Here is a 27397-nt window from a genome sequence, read left to right as displayed (position 1 = left end):
TAACGTGTGGTAAGCTTTGGTCCTGCGGACACGGTTCTCTACACCACCTGGACAAACACCATTGTCCAGACAACGTCTAAGGAACACTACGTTAAATGCAACACTACGATAATGAAATCGTGACTTCAGCGCATGGTTCAGAATATCTATCTGAGTCTGGCTATATCTCGACCTGAAGTATTTAAAAATTCGACGAGGAGACAATAATTTTAATATGGCAATAAGTAGGACGAGCTGAAGCGACATGTGGACTACTTTATTAACAATGTAAGCGATGGAGACGATGCAAGAAACAACCTAAAGGGTAAGGAAAAATACATGTAAGAAGAAAAAGGGCAATGGAAAAAAAAAAGATGATTCGAACAAGTTTTCGTACAACACTCTTCAGGAATCACCGTTGTACTAAAGAACAAAATGAGAACAAAGGAAATAATATAGCAATCAAGGTAGGGTGACACGATACAATGACAGCACTAGAATATCGAGGTGCGATTTCTCACAAAAGTGTGCAGAAAACAAGGGTATACAAGTAAGAACTAAGCGTGACAAGTGTGTATCAGCAACAAAAAACAAAAAAGTGAGAACGAATGATAATAATAACAATAATAAACAAGAAGGTGACAAAACACATTTAGGCACAAGTGGCAACAACGTTGCCACACTACACAACAGAACATTATTTGAACAATTTTAAGGTAATAACACTATCTTTCTGGACACACAAATTCGGCTTATGAATGCGCTGACAAACAGCTTCCAAAACTTGTAACTGCAAAAGATAACCATGACGAGCACGGCACAAAACAGAAAAACAGGAATCAGAATAAGTACGACAACAGTCAGTACTAGAAACCAAATGATTGTATACTGAAGACTTGTTATTACGAGACGGACGCACGCAATCTCGACTCACGCGCACACCCTCACACTCACTCTCACCCTCACTCAGCTCACCTTCTCCCTCACTGTCCGAATCAGAACCTGCTCCGTCATCCACCGCGGTTTGACTCTCCTCCTCACTTGCATCGTCCTGCGTCTCACCTTCACCACCCACGCCAACCCTGAATGCCGTTGCCTTCACGTCAGTCGTCGTCCTTTCCGATTGTTTCCTTTGTATTTTTACCGTGAATTCATAGGTCCGGTTGTAATCTGCTGTAGATCTCCGTGGTCTGTCATTTGCTGCTTTGTTTTGTGGATTAGTTGTTGTTGTTGTTGGATGTGAACCTGGTGTTGTTGTTGGATGTGCAGCTGGTGTTGTTGTTGCAGCCATGGTTGTTGGTCTTTCTGTTGGATCCAGCTCTGGTTCCGGTGGGACAAATCGACCGCCGCGGGTGCTCCCCACCAACACAGACCTCGAAGGAGGAGGGTCAGGGGGAGGCAGAGGTGCTGTCACCACTCGAGGCACAGCCCCATGCAAAGCACCCAGAGACACAGACTTAGGCACACCCGAGGGCTGCACCAATGGCGGTTCCGCACGCACCTCCAAAGAGCTGCCAAGCTCCAGCCCGTCCAACACAGATGTCAGAGGGGGAGTGGCAGACAGCGGCAGGGAACTATCCTGCCGTCTAGGTGATGGGTTTTTCCTAGGCCTCCCGCGTTTGGGCCTCTCAGATTGCGCACTGGGTGGAATTTTTAAATACTTCAGGTCGAGATATAGCCAGACTCAGATAGATATTCTGAACCATGCGCTGAAGTCACGATTTCATTATCGTAGTGTTGCATTTAACGTAGTGTTCCTTAGACGTTGTCTGGACAATGGTGTTTGTCCAGGTGGTGTAGAGAACCGTGTCCGCAGGACCAAAGCTTACCACACGTTAAACATCGAACGCGTATTCATGAAAGACGAGATTGCCCGGTCCTGCGACACTTTGTCAAAGTCACGTTCGCGGTTTAGGTATTTGTATGATCGTGCACGCTGCTTTCTCTCCTCTCACGACTTCTTGAGATTCTCTATGCTCCTTTCGGAAAATGACCAGAAACAACGTATCCATCTAATCACAAAACATGACAAGACCTACAATTGGCTAAGACAGAAAAGATATGGACATGTCACCATCGATCCTGATACCACCATAATTAACATGACATCACTAGAGTTGACCACTCTTCAGAAAGAGCTCCTCTGTCGTGGAACCGATTTCGGGATTCCACCAAAATCAAACAAGAAGGAAGTAATCATGACCGAGTTTGAGCTCTTTTACCGCAAGTTATTACGCTTCAGACCGGTGTCCGAGTCACAACAGTCCATTTGCGCCGCAAAGATCCGGGCAGAGGCCGAGGAACACGCTGATGCATTACCGGATAGAAGAACGTTTTCATTGAAACGCGAACATCTCAAAGCCCTGCATGAGCTACGGAATAACAAAGACATTATTGTCACGCGCCCTGATAAGGGTCGTGCAACTGTTTTAATGAATAAAACTGACTACATCGAGAAGATGTCCGTTATCCTAAATGACACATCAAAGTTCCGTACACTTGGTCCGGTCAAGACCTGTGATCGAACTGAAAAAGTAGAAAAGGATCTTGTAACTTACCTTAAGAAGCTAAAGAATGAAGAACAAATATCAAAACATGAATTCGATCGCATCAAACCGACTGGTACCCTTCGTCCTAGACTCTATGGCCTTCCTAAAATTCATAAACCTACATGCCCTGTTAGACCAATAGTATCCATGACCGCCTCCCCTCAATACTCTATCTCGAAATGGCTGTGCATCTACCTACAGCCTGTTCAAGATTACTATTGCAAACGCACTGTGAAGGATAGCTTCGACTTTGTTGCGAGGCTTCGTGATAGTCCGGTCCCTCTCAATGCACACATGTGTTCCTTCGATGTTGTAAGTCTCTTTACGAATGTTCCTATTGATGAGACTGTTGACATCTGTATGGATGTATTGTACCGTAACGATGATGTTGATACTCCATGGGTATCGGAAGCGGCGTTTCGTCATTTGATGCTGTCAGTTACAACTGGTGTCGAATTTTCGTTCAACGATGTGATGTACAAGCAAGTAGATGGTGTGGCGATGGGATCTCCTCTTGGTCCCGTCCTCGCCAATATATTCGTTGGTTATTGTGAGTGCAAGATTGATGAGTCGCTTTGGCCCGCGTTCTACGTGCGTTTTGTTGACGATTCGTTCACGCATTTTGACAGTGTTGAGAGCAGTGAATTGTTTCTCGATGTGCTCAACAGCCTACATCCTTCCCTCCGCTTTACTTGTGAGCACGAGCAGTCTAGTAAGTTGTCATTTCTAGACGTGCTTGTAGAGAAGACTGGCTGTGAAATGTTGACTTCTGTGTATCGTAAGCCTACGTTCACCGGTCAGTACATTGCCTTCGATTCATATTGTTCGTCTCAATACAAGGTCAACTTAGTTCGTAACCTCGTGGACCGTGCGGAACGTATTTGTTCGCCCAGTAAGCTGCAGGCCGAGCTCGATTTCCTTCGATCTGTGTTCTTGAAGAATGGCTATCCGGAATTCTTGTTGCGTAAGTTTCTGTCCATGGAGCAGAAACCGAAATCGGTGCTGATTGGTCCACCTCGCTGTCCCGTCTATCTATGTTTGCCATGGAAGGGGCAGGAATCGATCAAAGTGTGTCACGCAGTCAAGTCTATCGTCCGTCGTACTTATTATGCAGTACATTTTGTGCCAGTCTTCACAACAATGCGTGCGTTCACGGTGCGGAAGGACGTCCTACCAACCCTCCACCTCAGTCATGTTATCTACAACTTCGAATGCCGACATTGTGCTAGTCGGTATGTTGGTAGGACTGTTCAGCACCTGAACGCACGTATCAAACAACACACTCCACTTCACATCCTTCCACCCAGTGCGCAATCTGAGAGGCCCAAACGCGGGAGGCCTAGGAAAAACCCATCACCTAGACGGCAGGATAGTTCCCTGCCGCTGTCTGCCACTCCCCCTCTGACATCTGTGTTGGACGGGCTGGAGCTTGGCAGCTCTTTGGAGGTGCGTGCGGAACCGCCATTGGTGCAGCCCTCGGGTGTGCCTAAGTCTGTGTCTCTGGGTGCTTTGCATGGGGCTGTGCCTCGAGTGGTGACAGCACCTCTGCCTCCCCCTGACCCTCCTCCTTCGAGGTCTGTGTTGGTGGGGAGCACCCGCGGCGGTCGATTTGTCCCACCGGAACCAGAGCTGGATCCAACAGAAAGACCAACAACCATGGCTGCAACAACAACACCAGCTGCACATCCAACAACAACACCAGGTTCACATCCAACAACAACAACAACTAATCCACAAAACAAAGCAGCAAATGACAGACCACGGAGATCTACAGCAGATTACAACCGGACCTATGAATTCACGGTAAAAATACAAAGGAAACAATCGGAAAGGACGACGACTGACGTGAAGGCAACGGCATTCAGGGTTGGCGTGGGTGGTGAAGGTGAGACGCAGGACGATGCAAGTGAGGAGGAGAGTCAAACCGCGGTGGATGACGGAGCAGGTTCTGATTCGGACAGTGAGGGAGAAGGTGAGCTGAGTGAGGGTGAGAGTGAGTGTGAGGGTGTGCGCGTGAGTCGAGATTGTGTGCGTCCGTCTCGTAATAACAAGTCTTCAGTATACAATCATTTGGTTTCTAGTACTGACTGTTGTCGTACTTATTCTGATTCCTGTTTTTCTGTTTTGTGCCGTGCTCGTCATGGTTATCTTTTGCAGTTACAAGTTTTGGAAGCTGTTTGTCAGCGCATTCATAAGCCGAATTTGTGTGTCCAGAAAGATAGTGTTATTACCTTAAAATTGTTCAAATAATGTTCTGTTGTGTAGTGTGGCAACGTTGTTGCCACTTGTGCCTAAATGTGTTTTGTCACCTTCTTGTTTATTATTGTTATTATTATCATTCGTTCTCACTTTTTTGTTTTTTGTTGCTGATACACACTTGTCACGCTTAGTTCTTACTTGTATACCCTTGTTTTCTGCACACTTTTGTGAGAAATCGCACCTCGATATTCTAGTGCTGTCATTGTATCGTGTCACCCTACCTTGATTGCTATATTATTTCCTTTGTTCTCATTTTGTTCTTTAGTACAACGGTGATTCCTGAAGAGTGTTGTACGAAAACTTGTTCGAATCATCTTTTTTTTTTTCCATTGCCCTTTTTCTTCTTACATGTATTTTTCCTTACCCTTTAGGTTGTTTCTTGCATCGTCTCCATCGCTTACATTGTTAATAAAGTAGTCCACATGTCGCTTCAGCTCGTCCTACTTATTGCCATATTAAAATTATTGTCTCCTCGTCGAATATTATTTTTTTCTTTATTTTATTTTTATTTTTTAATGTTTCGACTAACTTTCAGGCTAACATTTCAGCTATTATCGACTACATGTATCGCGATCGTATACACACACACGCACACGCACACACACGCACACACACATCAACGAGGGGTTTATTCAAAAAACACCTTTAATGCAGTGTCTTCGCAATACGTGTAGTACTGATTAGAAGAGCAATCAATGGTTAGGATAGGCCTGCGACACACCGTCAATAACTTCTCATACAATCTAAAGATAATGAATGACTTCGTACACAGACCACCAAACAGAGTATTGAGATAACGTTTGATGTTGCTTTTATCGGTGAAGCGAAACAGATACATAAAGTTTGCATTGATCTTCATGTCCTTAATGTTATCAAAGCTCTGAGAGAGAAAGAACACGTTCAACTTATGATGATGACTGTACATGGTGAAGAACTTGTAGAGACACTCTCTTTGACTACCATGCTTCAAACCCATCACTCTGATGTCATCAATGATCACATAGGTATTAGGCTGGAGATCCATGTCTTCGATGCACTCGGGCATGATGCTGTAATGCTTAAAGGATTTGAGGTTTGGAAGACGATACTGATCGGCCGGCGTGTTGGAGATGACCACCATACGCTCGGGTTGCACGCGTTTCAGGAGTTTGATGAGAAAGTGGGATTTACCCATGTTGCTCTGTCCAAGAAACAATACGTTTTGTCCCCAGGATTTCAGAGCAGGAATGATTTCCGTGAACCAATCCTTAGACTCGAATTGAAGACCAGGAACGTGCAGCTTGTGTCGAGCAGTGACCGTGGATGGTACATCGTCATTCCTTACGGGACTAGCCCTTTTTCTTCCTCTCGGTTTCCTGTCCAAGGAGCGAGATAAAGTCCATGATCAGATGTTGAAGGATGGGCCGATGTGAGCGGAACTCAGAGAAGACGGTCCTGCACTGTTAATGTTCTGTCGAATTTTTTGAGCAAATGGGGTTTCAGGACGGGTCAGTGATCTCTGTGGTGGTGGTGGTGGTGGTGGTGCAGACAGGAATGATGAAGCTTCGTTCAGGGCACGATGTCCTAATTGCTTGAACAAGGCCCTTCCTTGTTTCTTTATTCCTCGTCTGTTGCGACCTTTGAAGAGAATTTGACGAGCTGGCTTTTTGGTTTTTCGAGGTGCTCGTTGCCGAATGTTCTTCGGAGCGTGACGACGACGACTTTTAGCGCGCTTCGTGGTACCTGTTGATCTTCCCTTCTTTACTCCTCTACCGAATATTTTATCCATGACGTTGTCACCTAGTGATGCCATGGTACCCATGGCTAAGGGAGCAGCCAGATTGGTTAGTAGTGGTATGGCCTTGGCGGCTAATCCTGGTGGAATGGCTAGACCACCTCGGTGCATGGACGGGTTGTAAGCCGTTTTCATTTGTGCTTCCACGATGTCTCCGGACTCTCCTCTCCCCAAAAGCATGGGAAGAAGCGTCATTCCTGCCATGGCAGCCAAGGGTCCAAGTCCACCGCGTTGCATGTCATCTTGTTTTGTCATGGGTTCCGCCATCTGCTTGTCCATCTCCTCGGGTCCAGCACCAATAAGGTTTTTCCAGAAGCTCTTTTTCCAGAAGAAACCACCGTGTTGTCGACTCGACGATTTCAAATCACCACCGTAGACACGATGTCTGGTCTCTAGGTCACCACCTTCCATGATGCCCTTTTAGTACTAGATCGGAATTAATTTATACAACTTCGGCTTTGATGCCTTCGTCTTTGCTGATGGTGTACAGGTACTTGTCCATGCAGAGAAGGTTGACTTTGATCGAGGCACCATTTTCGCTAGGTCTCCTCACGGGGGCGTTTGTCACGTCGTTAAATTGATAGTCGATGGACAGATTTCCTCTCGATCTTGGATTGTCTGTCATCCGATCCAGATTCAAGTTGATAGGCACCATAAAGTAGTGATTGCAGTAATCTGCAGCAGTGATGGGGATCTGCGTTCCATACGTCTTGCCGAAAAAGTCTTGAACCAGATTGTAGCCACGCAGGTAGGAGGATTTGTTGTAATCGTAGAAGTATTGTCCTTCCGTATTACGACTCACATCCCACTGGAACTTGAGCGGGTTGTCAAAGAGCGTCTCGTCGTTGACAGTGACGCGAAGTTGACTGAGATTTGCATGAATCATGGCCAGTCTGTTCGAAGAATGTGATGCTTGGCCTCCAGCCAATGTTGGTTGTGTACCATGAGTCAAATCCGTGAAGAACAGGATCATTCTGCGTGGTATGTCTGCATTGTGAAGCAGTTCCAGTGTACCAGCATCATCTGAAATGCTCTTTTGTATGAGACGAGGGCACCACGTATGGAAATAGAGTTGCTTGGGAAGGCATACACGATCGGTAAGATTGGGTTCCATGCGATAGGTAGTGTACACAAAGTCCAGTTGGAGTAGATCGATGTTAATATCACCGACACTCAGAGCACTGTTGCCACCACCTCCCTGATCGCTAAGCATGATGTATCTGGAAAGCTCGGATTGGGGTAGATCAAAGTGAAGCTTCATCTGTGTACCCGGCGGTAACCAAGCATCGTCCTGATTGAAAAACGGTAGGAAGGGTCTCAGCTTGTATTGAAACCGTCCAACGGCTGCCCGAAGTGCATTTTCCTGTACCGTGTTGGAGAAGCCTTCGTTGGTCACAAGCTCGACGGTGGGTGCACGCTTGGGTGTGAAATTAGCATCGAAATCCGGTGCTTGTGCTGCATCAGCGTGTACAGCGTTTGTTTCGAAGGCATAGCCATGCTTACGCTTCACACCAAGTTGATAGGGCGATAAATCCACACCTCTCAATGCTCTTTGCGGATCCAGTTTCTGTAGACCGTAGAGATCCGAGTCAACGTACTGAAGACGTTCGCTGCTGCTTTCCATTAGACTGAGGATATGCTGAACCATCTGCATATCGGCAACTTTACTCGATTGCGTGACCTCTGTTCCGTTGATCTCCACTCGAATGTTCTTGAACCACGAAAAGGCTGGTGACGTGGTGCACACCCATCGCGTATAGGCTCCAGGTTGATTATCGAGATTGTTTTTGACACTATAGCGCATTTTCACGATGAAATAGCTCTCCCCGAGAGCAATGAAATTCGGTGACGAGATGTCCAGTTCATTGTTCAGGGATGGTGGTGAGCGATCTGCTGTGGAAAAGAGTCGTACTCCGCGTCTACCCTCAAGCAACGAGAGTTTCTTCTCCGTCCTGTCGAGGATGTTCTTCTGAACGATCTTCGTGTTGGTCAGGAGTCCCGTGAAGGACTCCGGAGCTTGCGGCGAGTAGATTTCCTGTGCCATTCTTGCCAGTCACATTATAATAGGGGCGAATTTTTTTCAACGATCCAATATCCAGTGTCTTGCGAAAGTCGTTCATCATCGCTATCAATCGTCGATGCTCCTCGTTAGTGAGCTTCCCATCTTCCAGAGTGATGCCCAATTCCAACATGAACGCGTCTTCAGCTCTCTCCATCTGCTGCAGTTGTTCGATACACGTGACAAGCTGACGTTTGGTGTCGAGAACGTGTTTGCCTATGCATGCCATGACCACGCCGATGATCGTGCTACTGATGGCGATGATTCGAATGCGATGTTCTCCAGATACGACACCACTCCCTTGGAGAATATTGAGAAGGGTTTGAGTGAGTATGAGAAAGGACAAGATTGCGGTGTTGTAAATCACGTACTTCTCCAGGCAACGCACCTTTTCGCTCTCCAATTCCTTGCGTTTTGCTATATCCTCCACCATGTCTCGCACGTGGCGGACACGAACATCTGGAAGATCCATCTAAGTAGTCGTGCTGGTGATCCGAAGATCAAGGTAGACGGGATATCCCGAAGTGATGTGTTCGCCGGTGTTGAATTTCAACCAAAACGAAATGCTAGTCACGTTTTCGTGTGGAAGCAGCAATCGCTTGTCTTCTTTTCCAAACACGTAGTTATTCAAACCGTTGAGGGTTTGAATGAGAAAGGTCTTCAACACCCTCGAATCAGTGTTGTCTTCGTACTCCACAGCAGGTCCAATGAGGTCGGTGTAGAGCAGGACAAGTCGTCTGTCTTTTGTCAGATCCACAGCGAACGGGAACGTGTGAGATCCCTCGATCGTGTATGGCTTGAGAATAGTGCCCACACCCAGCACCAATCCGGGTGAGTCCTTCTTCAACAAGCACCGTTTCTTCCTGGGTACCGAGACCCTTATGCGGCTGGTGTGACGAGAGTAGGAAAACACAATGTCTCCGTGTCCCGCTCGTTTCAGAGTGGCATTGATTATAGACACCAAATCGTCTACATCGCTGTATGTTCCCGTCTTGATGGACAGTCTATCCTCCTCTTCTTCTTCTTCTTCACCATGTACCACATAGAGTTTGTTCGTTGCCTCGTCTATGTTCTCAAAGTGTACTTCAAACTGAGCCGATTCAACATGCAGGACTTTATCGCGCGTATCCAGGTCCTTCACATTTAGAGTAAAGTTCGGTTTGTGCAATCCCCTGCTCACCCCCGACGTGTTGTTCGCCACCGTCAGTATCACAGACATTCTGATGTTGTGATGGTAATCACTATAGGTAGGTTTTATTTTTCATTTTCATCTCAAGAATGTAGAGTAGCATGTGTGCGCTATATATTATATGTACAATCGAAGTACTTAATACTTTCAGATATTGTAGTGTGCCATGAGTTCTGTGTGGATGCCCTGGATTGTGTGAGAAGATAAACTCTCGACAAAGTGCAAATGACAGAACAACTTTGACGTAGTGCCGTTGAAGAATTGACTACCACCAATGCGATAATCGCAATCTTCGATTCCATTGATTCTGGAAAATGGATCCGTGTCCAAGTTGGAATGTATCAAAATGGAGTTTACGTATAGAGTGAATAGGCCTTCTGAATTCCGAGCGTAACTTATGACACACTTTGTACCCAAGAGATCCGTCATGCTCGACACAGGCTTATCCAAAGCAACCGATAATTGGTTTGTTAAAGACGAAACGGGTAGGTTGAATGATGAAGAGCCTGAACCCGTGAAGTAGTTGCCACTTATGTGGGTGGCAGTGAACAACACATACAAACTATCCAAGGTGAAATTTCCGACAGTATCGATGTCGAATGCCTTCAACGCCATGTTTCTAGGGTCAGGTGCGTCCACTTGAATGACTTGGAACATTGCAAAAGACATGTTGTCGTGAAACAGATTGACGAATCGTTCTCTAATGGAAACTTGCTCGTGTTGTGAATTGTTGAGGTAGAAGTGACCGTCTCGGAACATGTCGATGCCGTTCACGATGATTCTCTTGTCGTTCAAGGCAACGAGATTTCCACCTCTGTACGTGTTTCTCCTCACCCTGATGACGGATTCAAATCTGCTAGGATGAGAGTATATGTAGAGGTAGGCGTTTCTCCGAATGTAAGGTAGTAGATGAAACGGATCGGATAGGTTCTGACTTGATTGCGGACCCACGGGACCTCTGGTTCCTTGGGGGCCCACGGGACCTCTTTTTCCTGGAGGACCGGTTGGACCGATGGTTCCTTGGGGGCCGACGGGGCCTATGGTTCCTTGATCACCTTGGACACCACGTTCACCTTGTGAACCGTCTTGCCCATCTTGTCCTCTAGGTCCAATCTCACCTTCAGGACCCACTAATCCACGTTCTCCACGTGGTCCAACTTTACCTCTGGGACCTTCTGGACCAGGTATTCCTTGATCACCTTTTTGACCGCGCTCACCACCTTGTCCATCAGCTCCTCTAGGTCCAGTCTCACCTTGAGGACCGATCAATCCACGTTCTCCACGTGGACCAGCTTCATCTCTTGATCTATGAAGCCGACCGAAAGCCTTCCATTCCGAGCTGAATTTCTTGTACAAGATGAGCGTGGTTGCGTCCACATAGAAGTCACCGTTTCTCCCTACAGAGTTCAGTGGCATATCACCTCCGCTAAGCCATCCCAATCCCCGATCACCACGAGGACCTTTCATCTTGCGCACAGCGTCGATGTCGTGTTGCAATCTTGATGATGATTGACGGATTTCATTCTTCACCCAACCGGCAGGGACAGCACATGTCAAAGAGCTATCGTCGTACGTCAAATTACAGATGGAATGCTCGTTCATGTCGAGGTTAGCATCCATGGGCACGGATCCGTCTGTTTTAACGTGCAGCTCATCAGCTGCTATGGCTTGATCTGTGTAGCGCATAGATCTGTTTTCCACATCTTGCACATTGCTCTCATCGGCTTTCTCCTCTTTCAGTTTCTCCACATCATGAACCAAGGTGTTGTCGGTGTCATCGTTCCCCACAACCGATTGCATCTCGGCAATGTCATTCCGCATGCTTTGCATGTGTTTGAGGGAGGCCTCGTCACCATCACTCCTATGGAAATGCGTAGCCCAGTATGCCATCTTCGCACACGCACACACTGTACTAATTAGGTTAGGAAATATTTTCTTTCTCAAATAAATCGTATTCCTTGATGGGTGTGCACATGAGATCACCCTGGTTCATCTTTCCCAATTCCATTCTTTTCACATCCTGCAACCCATTCTCCACTAGTAGGAGTGGGGATACTAGAGTCAGAAGAGGCAAGGCAGCACTCTTCAGTGGACGTATTACTCGACACAACACCACCCATACTTGTTCTTTAGAAGTTTTATTTTCTATTTTTATTATTTTTTATTACGAAGTAGTGGTTGCTATTATTATTATTATAATTTTTTTTTATGACTATCATGAGATATTGGAGTAGAAAGTAGTATACAGTCAATCAAGCCCGCCAAAAATATTTGACCAATCAGCATCGTGCACGCTAAAATCCATCTCATTTTAAAGGTTCCTTACACGATACCGCCACCTTTGTGAACTGATACAGTATGGAAATAAGATCACAGTCAAACGTGTGCATGTTCTGGATCACGTGATCAAGTGAATAGGTTTCCCAGCAATAAGCATCAATCAATGATGTCATAAGAGATATATCAGATGGAGATAAAAGCAGCAAATTCGAACGCAACGTGGACAGTTGCAATGAAGACACCATCCTAGTCGACTCCATGAGATGCAGTACGTATAGGAGTGGAAAATGCTGAGGAAGAGGTTTCATGATTCGACTGAACCTCAACCAGGACACATTGCTACGAGGTAAGTAGGAATGTAGTTTACGTAATGCATCCACATTCGTATCGTATACTATACAGGATAATGCTATAGAATAGTTTAGACTCTTGTATAAACAGGACTTCTTCATCGCACTTATCTGCTCTCGAAGAGGGTGTACACGAAGCTGATCGGATAAGAGTTCAGTTTTCGAAAGAAAATGCAAAAGATGACGATCCACACCACATAACCGCTCATGTGCAGCATAAGGCTTCTTCATCAAACTACATCTCTGATGCACATCAACTTCAGGTAAGTAAACCACATCCATGACAAGTCCACACGAAGAACATACGTATCTTCCTTCATGAACAACATGATTAAGATGATGACACTGTTTTTCCTCCCCTTCTTGCTCTTCTTCTTCTTGTTGTTGTTGTTGTTGTTCTTCTTCTTCTTCTCTTGCTGGTTCTTCTACTTCGCGAAGTCTCTTTTCACGTACATAGGCCCGTAAGATATCAAAATCAGAATCCATCTTCACCCCACATCATCACCATCTTCATAATGAAACATTATCCAACAATGTATCTACTTTATATACCGACTCCCATCCGAGGCAATTAACAGGTACAACGATTGGGGGTCCAATCATGATGTCATATCCCCTCAACCACCTCAAACACCCGAAAAATGATTTTTAAATATAAAAATACAGCACCCGGGTTTTTTTACCCCAAAAATGGGGCCTTCACCTCCCTTTCACCGGGTAGTGATTGTTGGCGACTGTCCATCTGTTGGATGTCATGCTGATCCCACCACCACCACCACCACCACCACCACCACCATCACCATGACCACCACCACCACCCACCCACCCTTCTTTCCATGCTCGATGACATTGTCGATAGGTCGCTGATGTCTCATCCAGCGAGACCTTGGTGAGCTTCGGTCCCAGTATATATAGTCAATTTGAGCCTTCCCTCTTATGCATAGTCGTCCTGGTCGTTTGGTACAGTTGGTGCTTTCAGTACGAGAGGTTGCGGGTACGAATCCAGCTTTGTTACATGATGCGTTTTTTCTTCTTCTTTACGGTCCGGGTATAAATAGGTGATTTGAGCCTTGGGTCTTGTGTGTAGTCGTCCTGGTCGTTTGGTACAGTTCATGCCTTCCGTACGAGAGGTTGCGGGTACGAACCCAGCTTTGTTACATGATGCTTCTTTTCTTCAAAGCCTCAGACAGAAAGGACCTCAATGATTGTTTCAACTGCATGCCTACTATGACCTGGCCAGGATACGCATGCCATATAAGGCATCTTCCACCCACTATGGAATATGCCTTATTTAAAAACTACAGCATATACACCTTCCCTATAAGGACACTTCACCCTACTATGGAATATGCCTACTATGACATCATCCGTGTACAACTTCCCTATAAGGACACTTCACCCTACTATGGAATATGCCTACTATGACATCATCCGTGTACACCTTCCCTATAAGGACACTTCACCCCTTTATGGCACATGCCTTCTATGACATCATCCGTGTACACCTTCCCTATAAGGACACTTCACCCCTTTATGGCACATGCCTACTATGACCTCATCCGTGTACAACTTCCTTATAAGGACACTTCTCCCCACTATGGAAGATGCCTACTATGACCTGAACCACGTGCACCTTCCTTATAAGGACACTTCACCCCATATATAGACCAATCCCAAAGGTCAAAGGTCACATTCCTTCTATGGACCAATCATCCGTATTTGGAAAGGTCAAAGGTCACAGCAAAGGTCAAAGGTCAAAAGTCATCTTCCATATATGGACTATTCATCCTTATATGGAAAGGTCAAAGGTCACCACCAAAGGTCAAAGGTCAAATGACATCTTCCATATATGGACTATTCAGCCTTATATGGCAGGTCAAAGGTCAAAGGTCAACTCAAAGGTCAAAGGTCATCTGCCATATATGGACTATTCTTCCTTATTAGGCAGCCAGGGGTCAAAGGTGGGATTTGAGCCAGAACCCCCATCGCACTATACTACTGCTGGGAGAGTTTGCGCATGCGCACAACGGCGCATCCGTGAGCTGGCGCGAACACGCACGTGATAGACATCAGCATACAGTGAAAACATTACGTCACCGCGTTAACATACTTTAGCCACGCAAAACTTGCATTAACGCATGCTCCGTACGCGGAGGCATACACGACCCACACACAGACACAGCAGTAGTTGGTTGGCACCACAGGGTAACTGGGCGAAGGAGCTGGCAGTGTGTAACCATGGAGGCGGCCGACCCGACAGAGGCGGGGACCGAGAGTGAGACCGAAATGGCGGCTGACCTGCCAAGGGCAGTAACCAAATAGAGGGATTCGGGAGAGTAGAGAGAATGCTGCCAGCTACTGAGAGTTCAGTGCCCAAGCTAGTTACCCTGGTGGGCCAACCAAATAAGTCAGTGCTCAGAAATAACGCGAGCATTGAACGAGGAGTATAGCAGGAGCTGCTAGCAGTCGAGAAATCTAGGTACCGATAGCGGTACTGAGAGTTGGTATGTATACCGGAGGAGACATTCGTCAAGGTGCAGCGCTACTGGTCAGTCACTCACTGTGGCCAGCTTCTCTGATACTAGCCGCACCTCGGATGGCTCAACACGGATATAGCGCAGCACGGCGTCGCTGCGCCATCGCCCCATATGGCGGATCACGTGCTCTGGTACGCCTGCGATAGCTGCAGACGTGGCTGCTCCGATCCGGAATGAGTGGCTGGCATAGCTGGACGGATCTGTAATCCCACAAAGCGGTAGGAGGGTCCGCACCTCCCTCGTGACGTCCGCTCGTGTCAGAGGCTGGCCATTGTGGTAGACGAGCAGCTGATCTCTAGGAGATTGGGACTCCGCTGACACTGCCGTCAGGTACCGCACCATCGCCGTAACAGGCCAGCTGATGACATCGGTGCAGCCGCCCACGTGGACTACCGTGCCCCTACCGTCCGGGTCCGTCTTTGATTGCAGCAGCGTGATGGTGATACGAAATGATTGTTGGTCCAGGGCCACGTTGCCAAACGTCAACGAGGTGAGCTCACCACAGCGCAGGAAGCCATAAAAGGCCAGGGTGAAGGCGCACTGCAGCATTGCCTGGTCAACTGGGTGCCGCATGGAGGAAACTTGGAGGCGTTGGCAGAGTTGCCGGAGGATGGGTGTTGTGATAGGCAAACGAGGGCGGCCAGGTCCCGACGAACGGGCTATGCCTCTTAACACTCGTGACAGCAGGGATGTCGGCTGATTCGGGTACTCGAGGCCCATTTCGACGTGTAAGTTCCGGATGGCTGACATATATGTGCGAACCGAGGCCGGCCGCAGTGTGCGCATGAGGAGGGCTGCGTAGTAGCACAGCGTAACGTCGCTTCCAGGCAGGGCCACGACGCCATGCTGCTGACAGACATCCAGGTACCGCCGCTCTGAAGCTGAGTATGTCCTCCTGGATGACGGTGCTATTGCCAGGGACGCCAGCCTGGCCACGTCTTCGGTCAGTCCGGTGTGGGCAAGATCGGCATGTCCGGATGGAGCTGTGCCGTGGGTGCCAGGCGGCGGAATTCCTGCAACAGATTCCGGGAAAGAGCATCGGCAATGGTATTAGTAACACCAGGGATGTGCACTGCTGAAATCAGGCAATCGTGAGCAACGCAAAGGTGATACAGACACCTAACTAGAGACATCATGGGTGGCGATCTGCTGGTGCCGGATTTGATGCAGTCTACAACAGCTGAGTTGTCGCACTGAAACTCAATACGGAGGGACTTCCACTCTGACGCCCATGTACTGGTTGCGATGACAATAGCGTACAGTTCTTTATACTGTATGGACTCTGAATGCTGGTGGGGCAACCATGCTCCACGGATCCATCGTCCCTGGAAGTACGCTCCATAGCCCTGGTTACCGCTGGCATCAGTCTGCAATTGCAAGTTGGGCGCCTTTGTCCATTTGTCCAGGAGGAAGAACGGCTTCCCTGGCCAGACTGATAGGGTACGCTGCCACCATTTGAGGTCGTTCACTGCTCCGGCTGACAGGGTGAGAACCTTGTGCTTTGGAAGGTTGCTTGTTGCACGGTCAAGGTCGTACAGGCGCCTCAGGAAGGTACGACCGGCAGGAATAGCCCGGGCCGCGAACGAGAGATTGCCCAACACGGAGGCGAGTTCGCGCCGGGACGCCATGCCTGATTGAAGGAGGCCGTTGACTTTGCCGATATACGTCCCATGTTTGGCGGACGGTAGCCGGATCTCAAACGTCAGCGAATCCAGCTCCAGGCCAAGGAAGGTGAGACATGTGGATGGGCCTTCGACTTTCTCAGAGGCCACCGGTATCTGCAAATAGCGGAGCATGTCTAAGATAAGTGAGCGATGATGTTCCGCAACGGGCAGGTGGGGCGGACTAACGTTCAGAAAGTCGTCCAGGTAGTGGAGTAATTGGCTTAGGTGGCACGCATCCTCGAGAATAAACTGGACTGCTGTGGCGAATTTATCGAATATGTATGGTGCAGAACGCAATCCAAATGGTAGCACTTTGTCATGATAGAATTGTCCCTGCCAGAAGATGCCTAGATAGGGCCAGTCACAGGGGGCAACAGGACAGAGACGGAATGCATTCCTGATGTCGACCTTCGTCAAAAGAGCGCCACGCCCTGCCTGCATGATCAGAGAGATAGCTGTATCGACAGTTTCGTACTGCAGGCTGAATTCATCCCGAGATATACCGTCATTCACACTCAAGCCGGCAGGGGACGAGAGGTCGTGGATGATACGCAGTTTGCCATTAGACTTCGGGATAGCACCCAAACCAGAAATATGCATGTGAGGGAATGGCGGAGATGCAAATGGGCCCGCAGTTTCTCCGCGGTCACAACAGGTAAGCAGATGAGTAGTAACCTCAGCAGGGCAAGCACAAGCCGAAGGGTGATTAGGAGACATAACAGAAGATGCAATGGGGCGAGAGCTGCCAATACGAAAGCCATACTGCATGCCTTGTGAAACATAAGAGCGAAATACTGCATTTGGATGAGGAGAGAGAAGATTGATAAAGCGCCGAACATGAACAGGCGTGCTAGTGGGCACCTGTAAAGCAGCGTCACCACTGGGGTGAGAGTTATTTCTTGGTCGAGTCACCAGACTTGGAGCATTGGCGTGCGGGGTGACGGCCGCGGCACTGCATGCAGACGTGTGCTCTGGAGCAGGGGGAGAGCAAGCAGCTGCCGAAGTTGAAATTACGACAGATGGCTTTGCCGTCAAAGCGAGGCTGGTGCGAGAACTGGCTCCCAGTAGGCGCTGTAGGGGCTGGGAGCCCCCCACGAAAGGGGCAGCTGCTGGGCTGACTTGGATGGACCATGGAGCAACGCTGGCACGGAGGCCGCCCACGGCCCGTGAGACAAGACTGCCACAGGTTCGGGTCAATGACGGACCAGGAATAGCGGTGAGGGAGGGACGCCTTGGCCATACGGAATTTGCGGTCGTAGGACAGCCAGGCATCATTGTGGAACCGGACGTTGGCATCGACAATGATGGCCTGATACGCCCAGAGATCACCTGCCAGCTGTGGTGAGGCGTCGGCCAGCACCCTCGAGTAGGTGGTGAACGCTTCCACCCATGTGGCAAGATCATAGATGTGTCGTTTGGCGGGTTGCCGGTGGGAAGATTTGGGGACGAGCTGCACAGATCGGCCCGCGCCCACGTCGAGTTGCATCACATCATGATCCCCCTCGAAACCCAGGGATTCAGGCAGCAAATCACTCAATTCCGTGAACTCACCTCGCACAATCCGGTCTCGAAGACGAGGCGGCACCACGGGGAGATCTCCAGATGACGGCCACTGTTGTGGCGGGTGGCTGGCAGCCGGTACTGATGCTGGTAAAACCGGCGCTGCAGTGGCGATTGATCCGGCAGCACAAAGCGAGGCCCCGCTGAACGTCGGAACATGAGCGAGTCCCGAGTTGACGCCAGTTCCTGGGCCGGCGAGTTGGGCCGCGCCAGCCTGCTCCAGCAGGGTAACCTTGTCGGCCAGAGGCTGAATAGCAACAGCCACGGCGGCGGAGATCTGGCTCGCCAGCGTGGGCTGGGGTGGTTGGCCGGCCGGCATTGACTGAGACGGAGGCACTTGGCCAGGTAGAGCCGGAGCACGAGGAGCACGAGGCGGCGCGGGGTTCTGGGCCGGGGCTCCGGCCTGGGTGGTTCCAGGAGCAGAGGAGGATGTTGCTCTAGCGTAGGGGCTAGAAGATGACCTGGCGGACCTGCGCGACATCTCTTGCCTCAGCGTGGGAAAATTTGAGAAAATTTGAGTAAACCACTCCGCGGATACAGCACTCAGAATTCCAGCCCGCCCAGGGACTGGACACCACAACTAGGCAACAAGAGACCGAAACGACGATGTCACCTTGTACAAGGAAGTCTGAACAGAACTGAAGAACTCCGGAGTTTGAAAACTGAAAACACGGAGCAAGAGTCATGCGAGCCAATGCAACTAACAAAGAGAGCCAGGCACGAAGGCTGCTGAAGGGTGTACGTATGCAAAGCGAGCTGCTGGGAGAGTTTGCGCATGCGCACAACGGCGCATCCGTGAGCTGGCGCGAACACGCGCGTGATAGACATCAGCATACAGTGAAAACATTACGTCACCGCGTTAACATACTTTAGCCACGCAAAACTTGCAGAAAATCATTTTTTCCTAGCAGTGTGACGGTGCTACCCGTATCAATTTCCAAGTGCACCTGGACCCCATTTAGCTCGACAGGCGTAGTGTACGGTGCTACAGCTCTGTCACTCATGGTGGCATTCACATTCAACATCGGTACAGAATCATTACAAGGAACAAGCTCACCGGGGTTTGATGTTGTCCCGACATGCTTGACGGACCTGGCCGCTTTCTTCTTTAGGCAGGCTCGTTCGATGTGTCCCAGTTTGCCGCAAGCACGACACTTCGCAGATTTGAAGTGGCACTCATCCGGTCGATGTCCCAGCTTGTCACAGCGGAAACAGGGCTTGTCAGATTTGAACGTGGCGTTGTCGGCGAGCCCCGGCTCTCCGCGTACTGCATGAACCTGCGTTGAAAACTTCTCAGACTCGCGGAAAGCTGTCTCATGAGCCGTGGCCATGTCGACAACCTGCTGAAATGTTGTCGTCTCCTCAGCCTTCGCCAGGATTTCCTTCGTCGTGCTGGTAGAACCGATCGCAGTGATGAACTGGTCACGCAAGGCCCTGTCGAGATAAGCTTCAAACTTGCAGTCCATGGCTGCCCGTTTCAATCGAGCCGCGAACATGATCGCAGACTCGCCCTCCTTCTGCAGGGTTTTCTGAAATTGATAGGTGGCAGCAACTACACTGATCTTGGGCTTGAAATAATCACAGGGGAGCTTCAGCAGCTCTTCGAACTTCTTCTGCCCTGGTTTATCTGGGAGGCACGAATTCTTCAATGTGGAATAAACCTGACCAGATAGTTGACTAATCAGCACGGCGCACTTTTTCTTGTCTGCCGCTGCCTGTACTGTCTCGGTTGCATCGTCTGCAACTTGGCCAATGTCATTAGCCAGAAAATGAAAATTGAGTCTCTCTGCATACTCGTCAAAATCCCCAGTTTCGAAAATTTCTAATCTGGAGTTGCGTCCTGCCATCTTCGTCGCCAATTGTTATGTCTGGCCCTAAGGGCCCACACACAGCATTACTCAGGTTCGTACAGTTATTGTAATATACTAATAATCAAGGAACAGAAAGACAAGGAAAAGAGAGCTCACATTCTCGGACCTAGTCCAGCACAGCAAGCATGCAAAACCAGCCACGAGCCCAGGCGCGCATGCGCGCCTTATCACATCACGTACACAGCACCAGAGTAAACATATCTTTGACAAGATGATCAAGTTCACAAGGGTGGGGAAACTGAAGATGTTCTGTAGCTCTGAGTTTCATGGCATTGGGACAATCATCAAAAGGACGCTGACAATAATGAGGAGGGTGCCTGTGTTTACCGTATAATGGGGTAGGGTGGGCGGGGGTTAACAGAATAATAATTATATTCCATTTACAGGCATTGGTGCATGGTATAAAATGAGGCAGTCTTTGTCTCTTTGGGTTTCAAATCTAAATAGAACTGTTCAGCCATGTCACACAACAGACTGTTTGCATCCTGTCAACTACCGTATTTTTCCGGTTGTAAGTCGACCTTTTACGACTTAAAATAGAAGGAGAAAGGGTGGGGGTCGACTTACAACCGGGATTCGACTTATAACCGGTAACAATCAGAATCTTCAAAAAAATGACCTGCACTGCATGCACGAGTGCACCATGTTTACACATTTTGCCAGTTCATTGGCCTTTTTCAAGGATTGGGACGTTATGTCCTCCAATAAGTGGTGTTTACATGATTTATTGATGTGTTAACGCATGCTCCGTACGCGGAGGCATACACGACCCACACACAGACACAGCAGTAGTTGGTTGGCACCACAGGGTAACTGGGCGAAGGAGCTGGCAGTGTGTAACCATGGAGGCGGCCGACCCGACAGAGGCGGGGACCGAGAGTGAGACCGAAATGGCGGCTGACCTGCCAAGGGCAGTAACCGAATAGAGTGATTCGGAGTGAGACCGAAATGGCGGCTGACCTGCCAAGGGCAGTAACCGAATAGAGTGATTCGGGAGAGTAGAGAGAATGCTGCCAGCTACTGAGAGTTCAGTGCCCAATCCCTGCTTGTTTTTGTTTAGCAGAGTGAGTTTGGAAGACGAATGAGGTTAGTAGTATAAGCGGGGTGCTACAGAATGAGAATTGTAACACAATGAAGTCGGTGTGGGTGGGTGGGTGAAAACACGGAGCAAGAGTCATGCGAGCCAATGCAACTAACAAAGAGAGCCAGGCACGAAGGCTGCTGAAGGGTGTACGTATGCAAAGCGAGCTGCTGGGAGAGTTTGCGCATGCGCACAACGGCGCATCCGTGAGCTGGCGCGAACACGCGCGTGATAGACATCAGCATACAGTGAAAACATTACGTCACCGCGTTAACATACTTTAGCTACGCAAAACTTGCATTAACGCATGCTCCGTACGCGGAGGCATACACGACCCACACACAGACACAGCAGTAGTTGGTTGGCACCACAGGGTAACTGGGCGAAGGAGCTGGCAGTGTGTAACCATGGAGGCGGCCGACCCGACAGAGGCGGGGACCGAGAGTGAGACCGAAATGGCGGCTGACCTGCCAAGGGCAGTAACCGAATAGAGTGATTCGGAGTGAGACCGAAATGGCGGCTGACCTGCCAAGGGCAGTAACCGAATAGAGTGATTCGGGAGAGTAGAGAGAATGCTGCCAGCTACTGAGAGTTCAGTGCCCAAGCTAGTTACCCTGGTGGGCCAACCAAATAAGTCAGTGCTCAGAAATAACGCGAGCATTGAACGAGGAGTATAGCAGGAGCTGCTAGCAGTCAAGAAATCTAGGTACCGATAGCGGTACTGAGAGTTGGTATGTATACCGGAGGAGACATTCGTCAAGGTGCAGCGCTACTGGTCAGTCACTCACTGTGGCTAGCTTCTCTGATACTAGCCGCACCTCGGATGGCTCAACACGGATATAGCGCAGCACGGCGTCGCTGCGCCATCGCCCCATATGGCGGATCACGTGCTCTGGTACGCCTGCGATAGCTGCAGACGTGGCTGCTCCGATCCGGAATGAGTGGCTGGCATAGCTGGACGGATCTGTAATCCCACAAAGCGGTAGGAGGGTCCGCAACTCCCTCGTGACGTCCGCTCGTGTCAGAGGCTGGCCATTGTGGTAGACGAGCAGCTGATCTCTAGGAGATTGGGACTCTGCCGACACTGCCGTCAGGTACCGCACCATCGCCGTAACAGGGCAGCTGATGACATCGGTACAGCCGCCCACGTGGACTACCGTGCCCCTACCGTCCGGGTCCGTCTTTGATTGCAGCAGCGTGATGGTGATACGAAATGATTGTTGGTCCAGGGCCACGTTGCCAAACGTCAACGAGGTGAGCTCACACCACAGCGCAGGAAGCCATAAAAGGCCAGGGTGAAGTCGCACTGCAGCATTGCCTGGTCAACTGAGTGCCGCATGGAGGAAACTTGGAGGCGTTGGCAGAGTTGCCGGAGGATGGGTGTTGTGATAGGCAAACGAGGGCGGCCAGGTCCCGACGAACGGGCTATGCCTCTTAACACTCGTGACAGCAGGGACGTCGGCTGATTCGGGTACTCGAGGCCCATTTCGACGTGTAAGTTCCAGATGGCTGACATATATGTGCGAACCGAGGCCGGCCGCAGTGTGCGCATGAGGAGGGCTGCGTAGTAGCACAGTGGAACGTCGCTTCCAGGCAGGGCCACAACGCCATGCTGCTGACAGAAATCCAGGTACCGCCGCTCTGAAGCTGAGTATGTCCTCCTGGATGACGGTGCTATTGCCAGAGAGAACCTTGTGCTTTGGAAGGTTGCTTGTTGCACGGTCAAGGTCGTACAGGCGCCTCAGGAAGGTACGACCGACAGGAATAGCCCGGGCCGCGAACGAGAGATTGCCCAACACGGAGGCGAGTTCGCGCCGGGACGCCATGCCTGATTGAAGGAGGCCGTTGACTTTGCCGAGATACGCCCCATGTTTGGCGGACGGTAACCGGATCTCAAACGTCAGCGAATCCAGCTCCAGGCCGAGGAAGGTGAGACATGTGGATGGGCCTTCGACTTTCTCAGAGGCCACCGGTATCTGCAAATAGCGGAGCATGTCTAAGATATGTGAGCGATGATGTTCCGCAACGGGCAGGTGGGGCGGACTAACGTTCAGAAAGTCGTCCAGGTAGGGGAGTAATTGGCTTAGGTGGCATGCATCCTCGAGAATAAACTGGACTGCTGTGGCGAATTTATCGAATATGTATGGTGCAGAACGCAATCCAAATGGTAGCACTTTGTCATGATAGAATTGTCCCTGCCAGAAGATGCCCAGAAAAGGCCAGTCACAGGGGGCAACAGGACAGAGACGGAATGCATTCCTGTCGACCTTCGTCAAAAGAGCGACACACCCTGCCTGCATGATCAGAGAGATAGCTGTATCGACAGTTTCGTACTGCAGGCTGAATTCATCCCGAGATATACCGTCATTCACACTCGAGCCGGCAGGGGGCGAGAGGTCGTGGATGATACGCAGTTTGCCATCAGACTTCGGGATAGCACCCAAACCAGAAATATGCATGTGAGGGAATGGCGGAGATGCAAATGGGCCCGCAGTTTCTCCGCGGTCACAACAGTTAAGCAGATGAGTAGTAACCTCAGCAGGGCAAGCACAAGCCGAAGAGTGATTAGGAGACATAACAGAAGATGCAATGGGGCGAAAGCTGCCAATACGAAAGCCATACTGCATGCCTTGTGAACCATAAGAGCGAAATACTGCATTTGGATGAGGAGAGGGAAGATTGATAAAGCGCTGAACATGAACAGGCGTGCTAGTGGGCACCTGTAAAGCAGCGTCACCACTGGGGTGAGAGTTACTTCTTGGTCGAGTCACCAGACTTGGAGCATTGGCGTGCGGGGTGACGGTCGCGGCACTGGATGCAGACGTGTGCTCTGGAGCAGGGGGAGAGCAAGCAGCTGCCGAAGTTGAAATTACGACAGATGGCTTTGCCGTCAAAGCCAGGCTGGTGCGAGAACTGGCTCCCCGTAGGCGCTGTTGGGGCTGGGAGCCCCCCACGAAAGGGGCAGCTGCTGGGCTGACTTGGATGGACCATGGAGCAACGCTGGCACGGAGGCCGCCCACGGCCCGTGAGACAAGACTGCCACAGGTTTGGGTCAATGACGGACCAGGAATAGCGGTGAGGGAGGGACGCCGTGGCCATACGGAATTTGCGGTCGTAGGACAGCCAGGCATCATTGTGGAACCGGACGTTGGCATCGACAATGATGGCCTGATACGCCCAGAGATCACCTGCCAGCTGTGGTGAGGCGTCGGCCAGCACCCTCGAGTATGTGGTGAACGCTTCCACCCATGTGGCAAGATCATAGATGTGTCGTTTGGCGGGTTGCCGGTGGGAAGATTTGGGGACGAGCTGCACAGATCGGCCCGCGCCCACGTCGAGTTGCATCACATCATGATCCCCCTCGAAGCCCAGGGATTCAGGCAGCAAATCGCTTAATTCTGTGAACTCACCTCGCACAATCCGGTCTCGAAGGCGAGGCGGCACCACGGGGAGGTCTCCAGATGACGGCCACTGTTGTGTCGGGTGGCTGGCAGCCGGTACTGATACTGGTAAAACCGGCGCTGAAGTGGCGATTGATCCGGCAGCACAAAGCGAGGCCCCGCTGAACGTCGGAACATGAGCGAGTCCCGAGTTTACGCCAGTTCCTGGGCCGGCGAGTTGGGCTGCGCCAGCCTGCTCCAGCAGGGTAACCTTGTCGGCCAGAGGCTGAATAGCAACAGCCACGGCGGCGGAGATCTGGCTCGCCAGCGTGGGCTGGGGTGGGTGGCCGGCCGGCATTGACTGAGACGGAGGCACTTGGCCAGGTAGAGCCGAAGCACGAGGAGCACGAGGCGGCGCGAGGTTCTGGGCCGGGGCTCTGGCCTGGGTGGTTCCAGGAGCAGGGGAGGATGTTGCTCTAGCGTAGGGGCTAGAAGATGACCTGGCGGACCTGCGCGACATCTCTTGCCTCAGCGTGGGAAAATTTGAGAAAATTTGAGTAAACCACTCCGCGGATACAGCACTCAGAATTCCAGCCCGCCCAGGGACTGGACACCACAACTAGGCAACAAGAGACCGAAACGACGATGTCACCTTGTACAAGGAAGTCTGAACAGAACTGAAGAACTCCGGAGTTTGAAAACACGGAGCAAGAGTCATGCGAGCCAATGCAACTAACAAAGAGAGCCAGGCACGAAGGCTGCTGAAGGGTGTACGTATGCAAAGCGAGCTGCTGGGAGAGTTTGCGCATGCGCACAACGGCGCATCCGTGAGCTGGCGCGAACACGCGCGTGATAGACATCAGCATACAGTGAGACCTCCAGATAGAAGGGTCGACTTATAACCGGGGTCGACTTACAACCAGTAAAATACGGTATATATTCTCACCAGCATGTTTTGCTACTAGACTATAGCAACAAACACGTTCCTACATTGCGCTTTGAAACATGTCTTGGCATGCATCCTGGCCTGCCGAGAGAAATACTAATAAGCGCTAGGTGCCGTGTGTGTTTGACTGCGCATGTGTTGTTCGCAGTATATCGACAAATTGGACGAACACGTGTCTGATGTTGGCCCGTTACCACCTCTGCTCATCCTTGGTGATCCCGGTAGTGGCAAGACAACATTACTAGCCCACTGGTGAGATCTGGTGTAACTATTTTATATACACGTATTGCTAGCATGGCCAATGCGGGAAGATGTGTCATGCATATTCTGCTAAAAGAGCCCCGCAGATATCCAGTTTACTCAGTCGAAGAATTCCGCTGCTCAACTCATGGTAGCAGACTGTCCCCGCATTGTATGCTATACAGTGTCTGCCCTGTACAATGCCCTGTGCATGTCATAATTGTATTAGAGGTTCTAGAGAATGTTGACTCTGCAATATGCAATCATGCCTCGGGAATAACCCTTCTCGACTTCAGCAGGAGCGTGACTTGTCACTACTCAAAGTACAATGTTGACCAGTGAAATCCGACCACTTGGTCGAGAACTGCGCAACAAGTTGCACAGTGTGTGAATGGACTTTAAATAGCTGAGTTGCGTGGCTGTGGGTGTCAAGAACTGCGTAACTGGGTGCGCCAATGGTCGGACTCACTGAGCATGTCAGTCCTTATGCTAGCAACAGAAGATAGGCGAATGGCATGCGTGCTTAATCCACTCACTCACATTCTGTCCTCTGTCCATGCAGGCTCACGAACCACCAGCAAAGCAACCGTACTCAGCACATACTCCACCACTTTGTGACGTCATCTGCCTCGTCCACGGCAAATACGAGACAAATGACTCAGCGCTTTGTCTGGCATGTGAGTAGTACATGTACTTACGCGGCGACAGTATTACGCACACACTCATGGCCAAGGCCAATCAAGGAGGAGGTGAGGGCGATTATAGCCAGCCATGTCCTCGGTGTACTTATGATCCACCACTGCTTGTTGCCCTGGAGTGCTGAGGACTCATAAATTGCCCATTGCACTGAAATTCACAGGAGATACATGATTGCTGGAACCCTACACGGTACATGTTGTGGGATAGGTAGCTGACTGATCGGTCGGAATAACTCGATTGCCAGCAAATATAATATCAGCATCGTCAAGGAAGCAAGTTCTGTATCATGACAGGAATATTCGTAGCGACTTTGGTGATTGTATAATTATAGGAATGTTATTCTCTGGGTTTCGACTGCAGCAATGAGATCGCAGAGCATTGTATGAGAACATCTTTAAGTGGAGTATTGGTGACAGTGCGCGCCGAGTACGCTCATCGCAAGGTCTTCAGTCAGGGGAGTACACACCGCACCTCGCCAGCACAGCTCATGTAGCGCCTACGCACCCAGTGTTACACTTTTGTTTTGATTTCGTTTTGTTTCCTCTCTCTTCGTAGGTACGTGCACTGTGATAAAAAAATAGTTCAAATGATGATGTGCTGTGAGCTGCTCTTACCAATGACTTCTCTCTGTGTCACGTTGGTTTTGTCCTGTTCTGGCAGTTGATGCAGTGGCTGGGGGTCCATGACTATCGCAACCTGGACATGTGCCAAATTGAGGAATTCCCAACTCTTCTTGACCAGGTCTCGTCCAGGCAAGCGAATGGCGTTGTCCTTGTCTTGGATGGCATCGAGAGGATAGAGGTAAGCTCTCCTATTGAAACAAAGTCTTACCCTCTGACTCTCTGTTCTAGTTGAAAAGCTAAGGTTTTGGTAGGAATTGACCAAGAAGCAAAGGGTGGTTGTCATTCTGAATAGTATCCCATTCGACCTCTCTTCTAACTGCGGTCGAGGCAAGTGAGAACCGGATCGATGTACACTTG

The 27397-nt window shown here is 49.9% G+C and overlaps 3 protein-coding genes across 4 annotated transcripts in view; 1 reads left to right on the top strand and 2 right to left on the bottom strand.

Moving 5' to 3' along the window:
* The window catches only part of LOC135817539 (nephrocystin-3-like), a 61892-nt gene that overhangs the window by 18093 nt on the left and 16402 nt on the right, over positions 1-27397 (top strand). For both annotated transcript variants that reach the window (XM_065330748.1, XM_065330749.1), the window contains exons 9-11: positions 25627-25730; positions 26281-26395; positions 27078-27218. In XM_065330748.1, coding sequence (XP_065186820.1) covers positions 25627-25730; positions 26281-26395; positions 27078-27218 — 360 coding nt within the window. The remainder of the gene's footprint in view (positions 1-25626; positions 25731-26280; positions 26396-27077; positions 27219-27397) is intronic.
* LOC135816471 (uncharacterized) lies at positions 15921-19067 on the bottom strand. The gene has a single exon (XM_065329670.1). It carries the CDS (start codon positions 18042-18044, stop codon positions 15921-15923), a length of 2124 nt encoding a protein of 707 aa, XP_065185742.1. The 5' UTR covers positions 18045-19067.
* Positions 20812-25361, bottom strand: LOC135817538 (uncharacterized). Its single transcript, XM_065330747.1, has 2 exons — positions 21678-25361; positions 20812-21619 (listed from the first exon to the last, which is right to left on the bottom strand). The coding sequence occupies exon 1, from the start codon at positions 24413-24415 to the stop codon at positions 22475-22477; it is 1941 nt and encodes a 646-aa protein (XP_065186819.1). The 5' UTR covers positions 24416-25361; the 3' UTR covers positions 20812-21619; positions 21678-22474.

This window comes from Sycon ciliatum, chromosome 5, assembly GCF_964019385.1.
Source record: "Sycon ciliatum chromosome 5, ocSycCili1.1, whole genome shotgun sequence".
Classification (NCBI taxonomy): Eukaryota; Metazoa; Porifera; class Calcarea; order Leucosolenida; family Sycettidae; genus Sycon; species Sycon ciliatum.
Note: the sequence above shows the minus strand (reverse complement) of the source record. Positions and strands in the feature narration are given on the sequence as shown.

Bases quoted from the DNA above. Each gene is read 5' to 3' on its own strand.
- LOC135817538 (XM_065330747.1), bottom strand. From the start codon at position 24,415: ATGATCTTGCCACATGGGTGGAAGCGTTCACCACATACTCGAGGGTGC.
- LOC135816471 (XM_065329670.1), bottom strand. From the start codon at position 18,044: ATGATCTTGCCACATGGGTGGAAGCGTTCACCACCTACTCGAGGGTGC.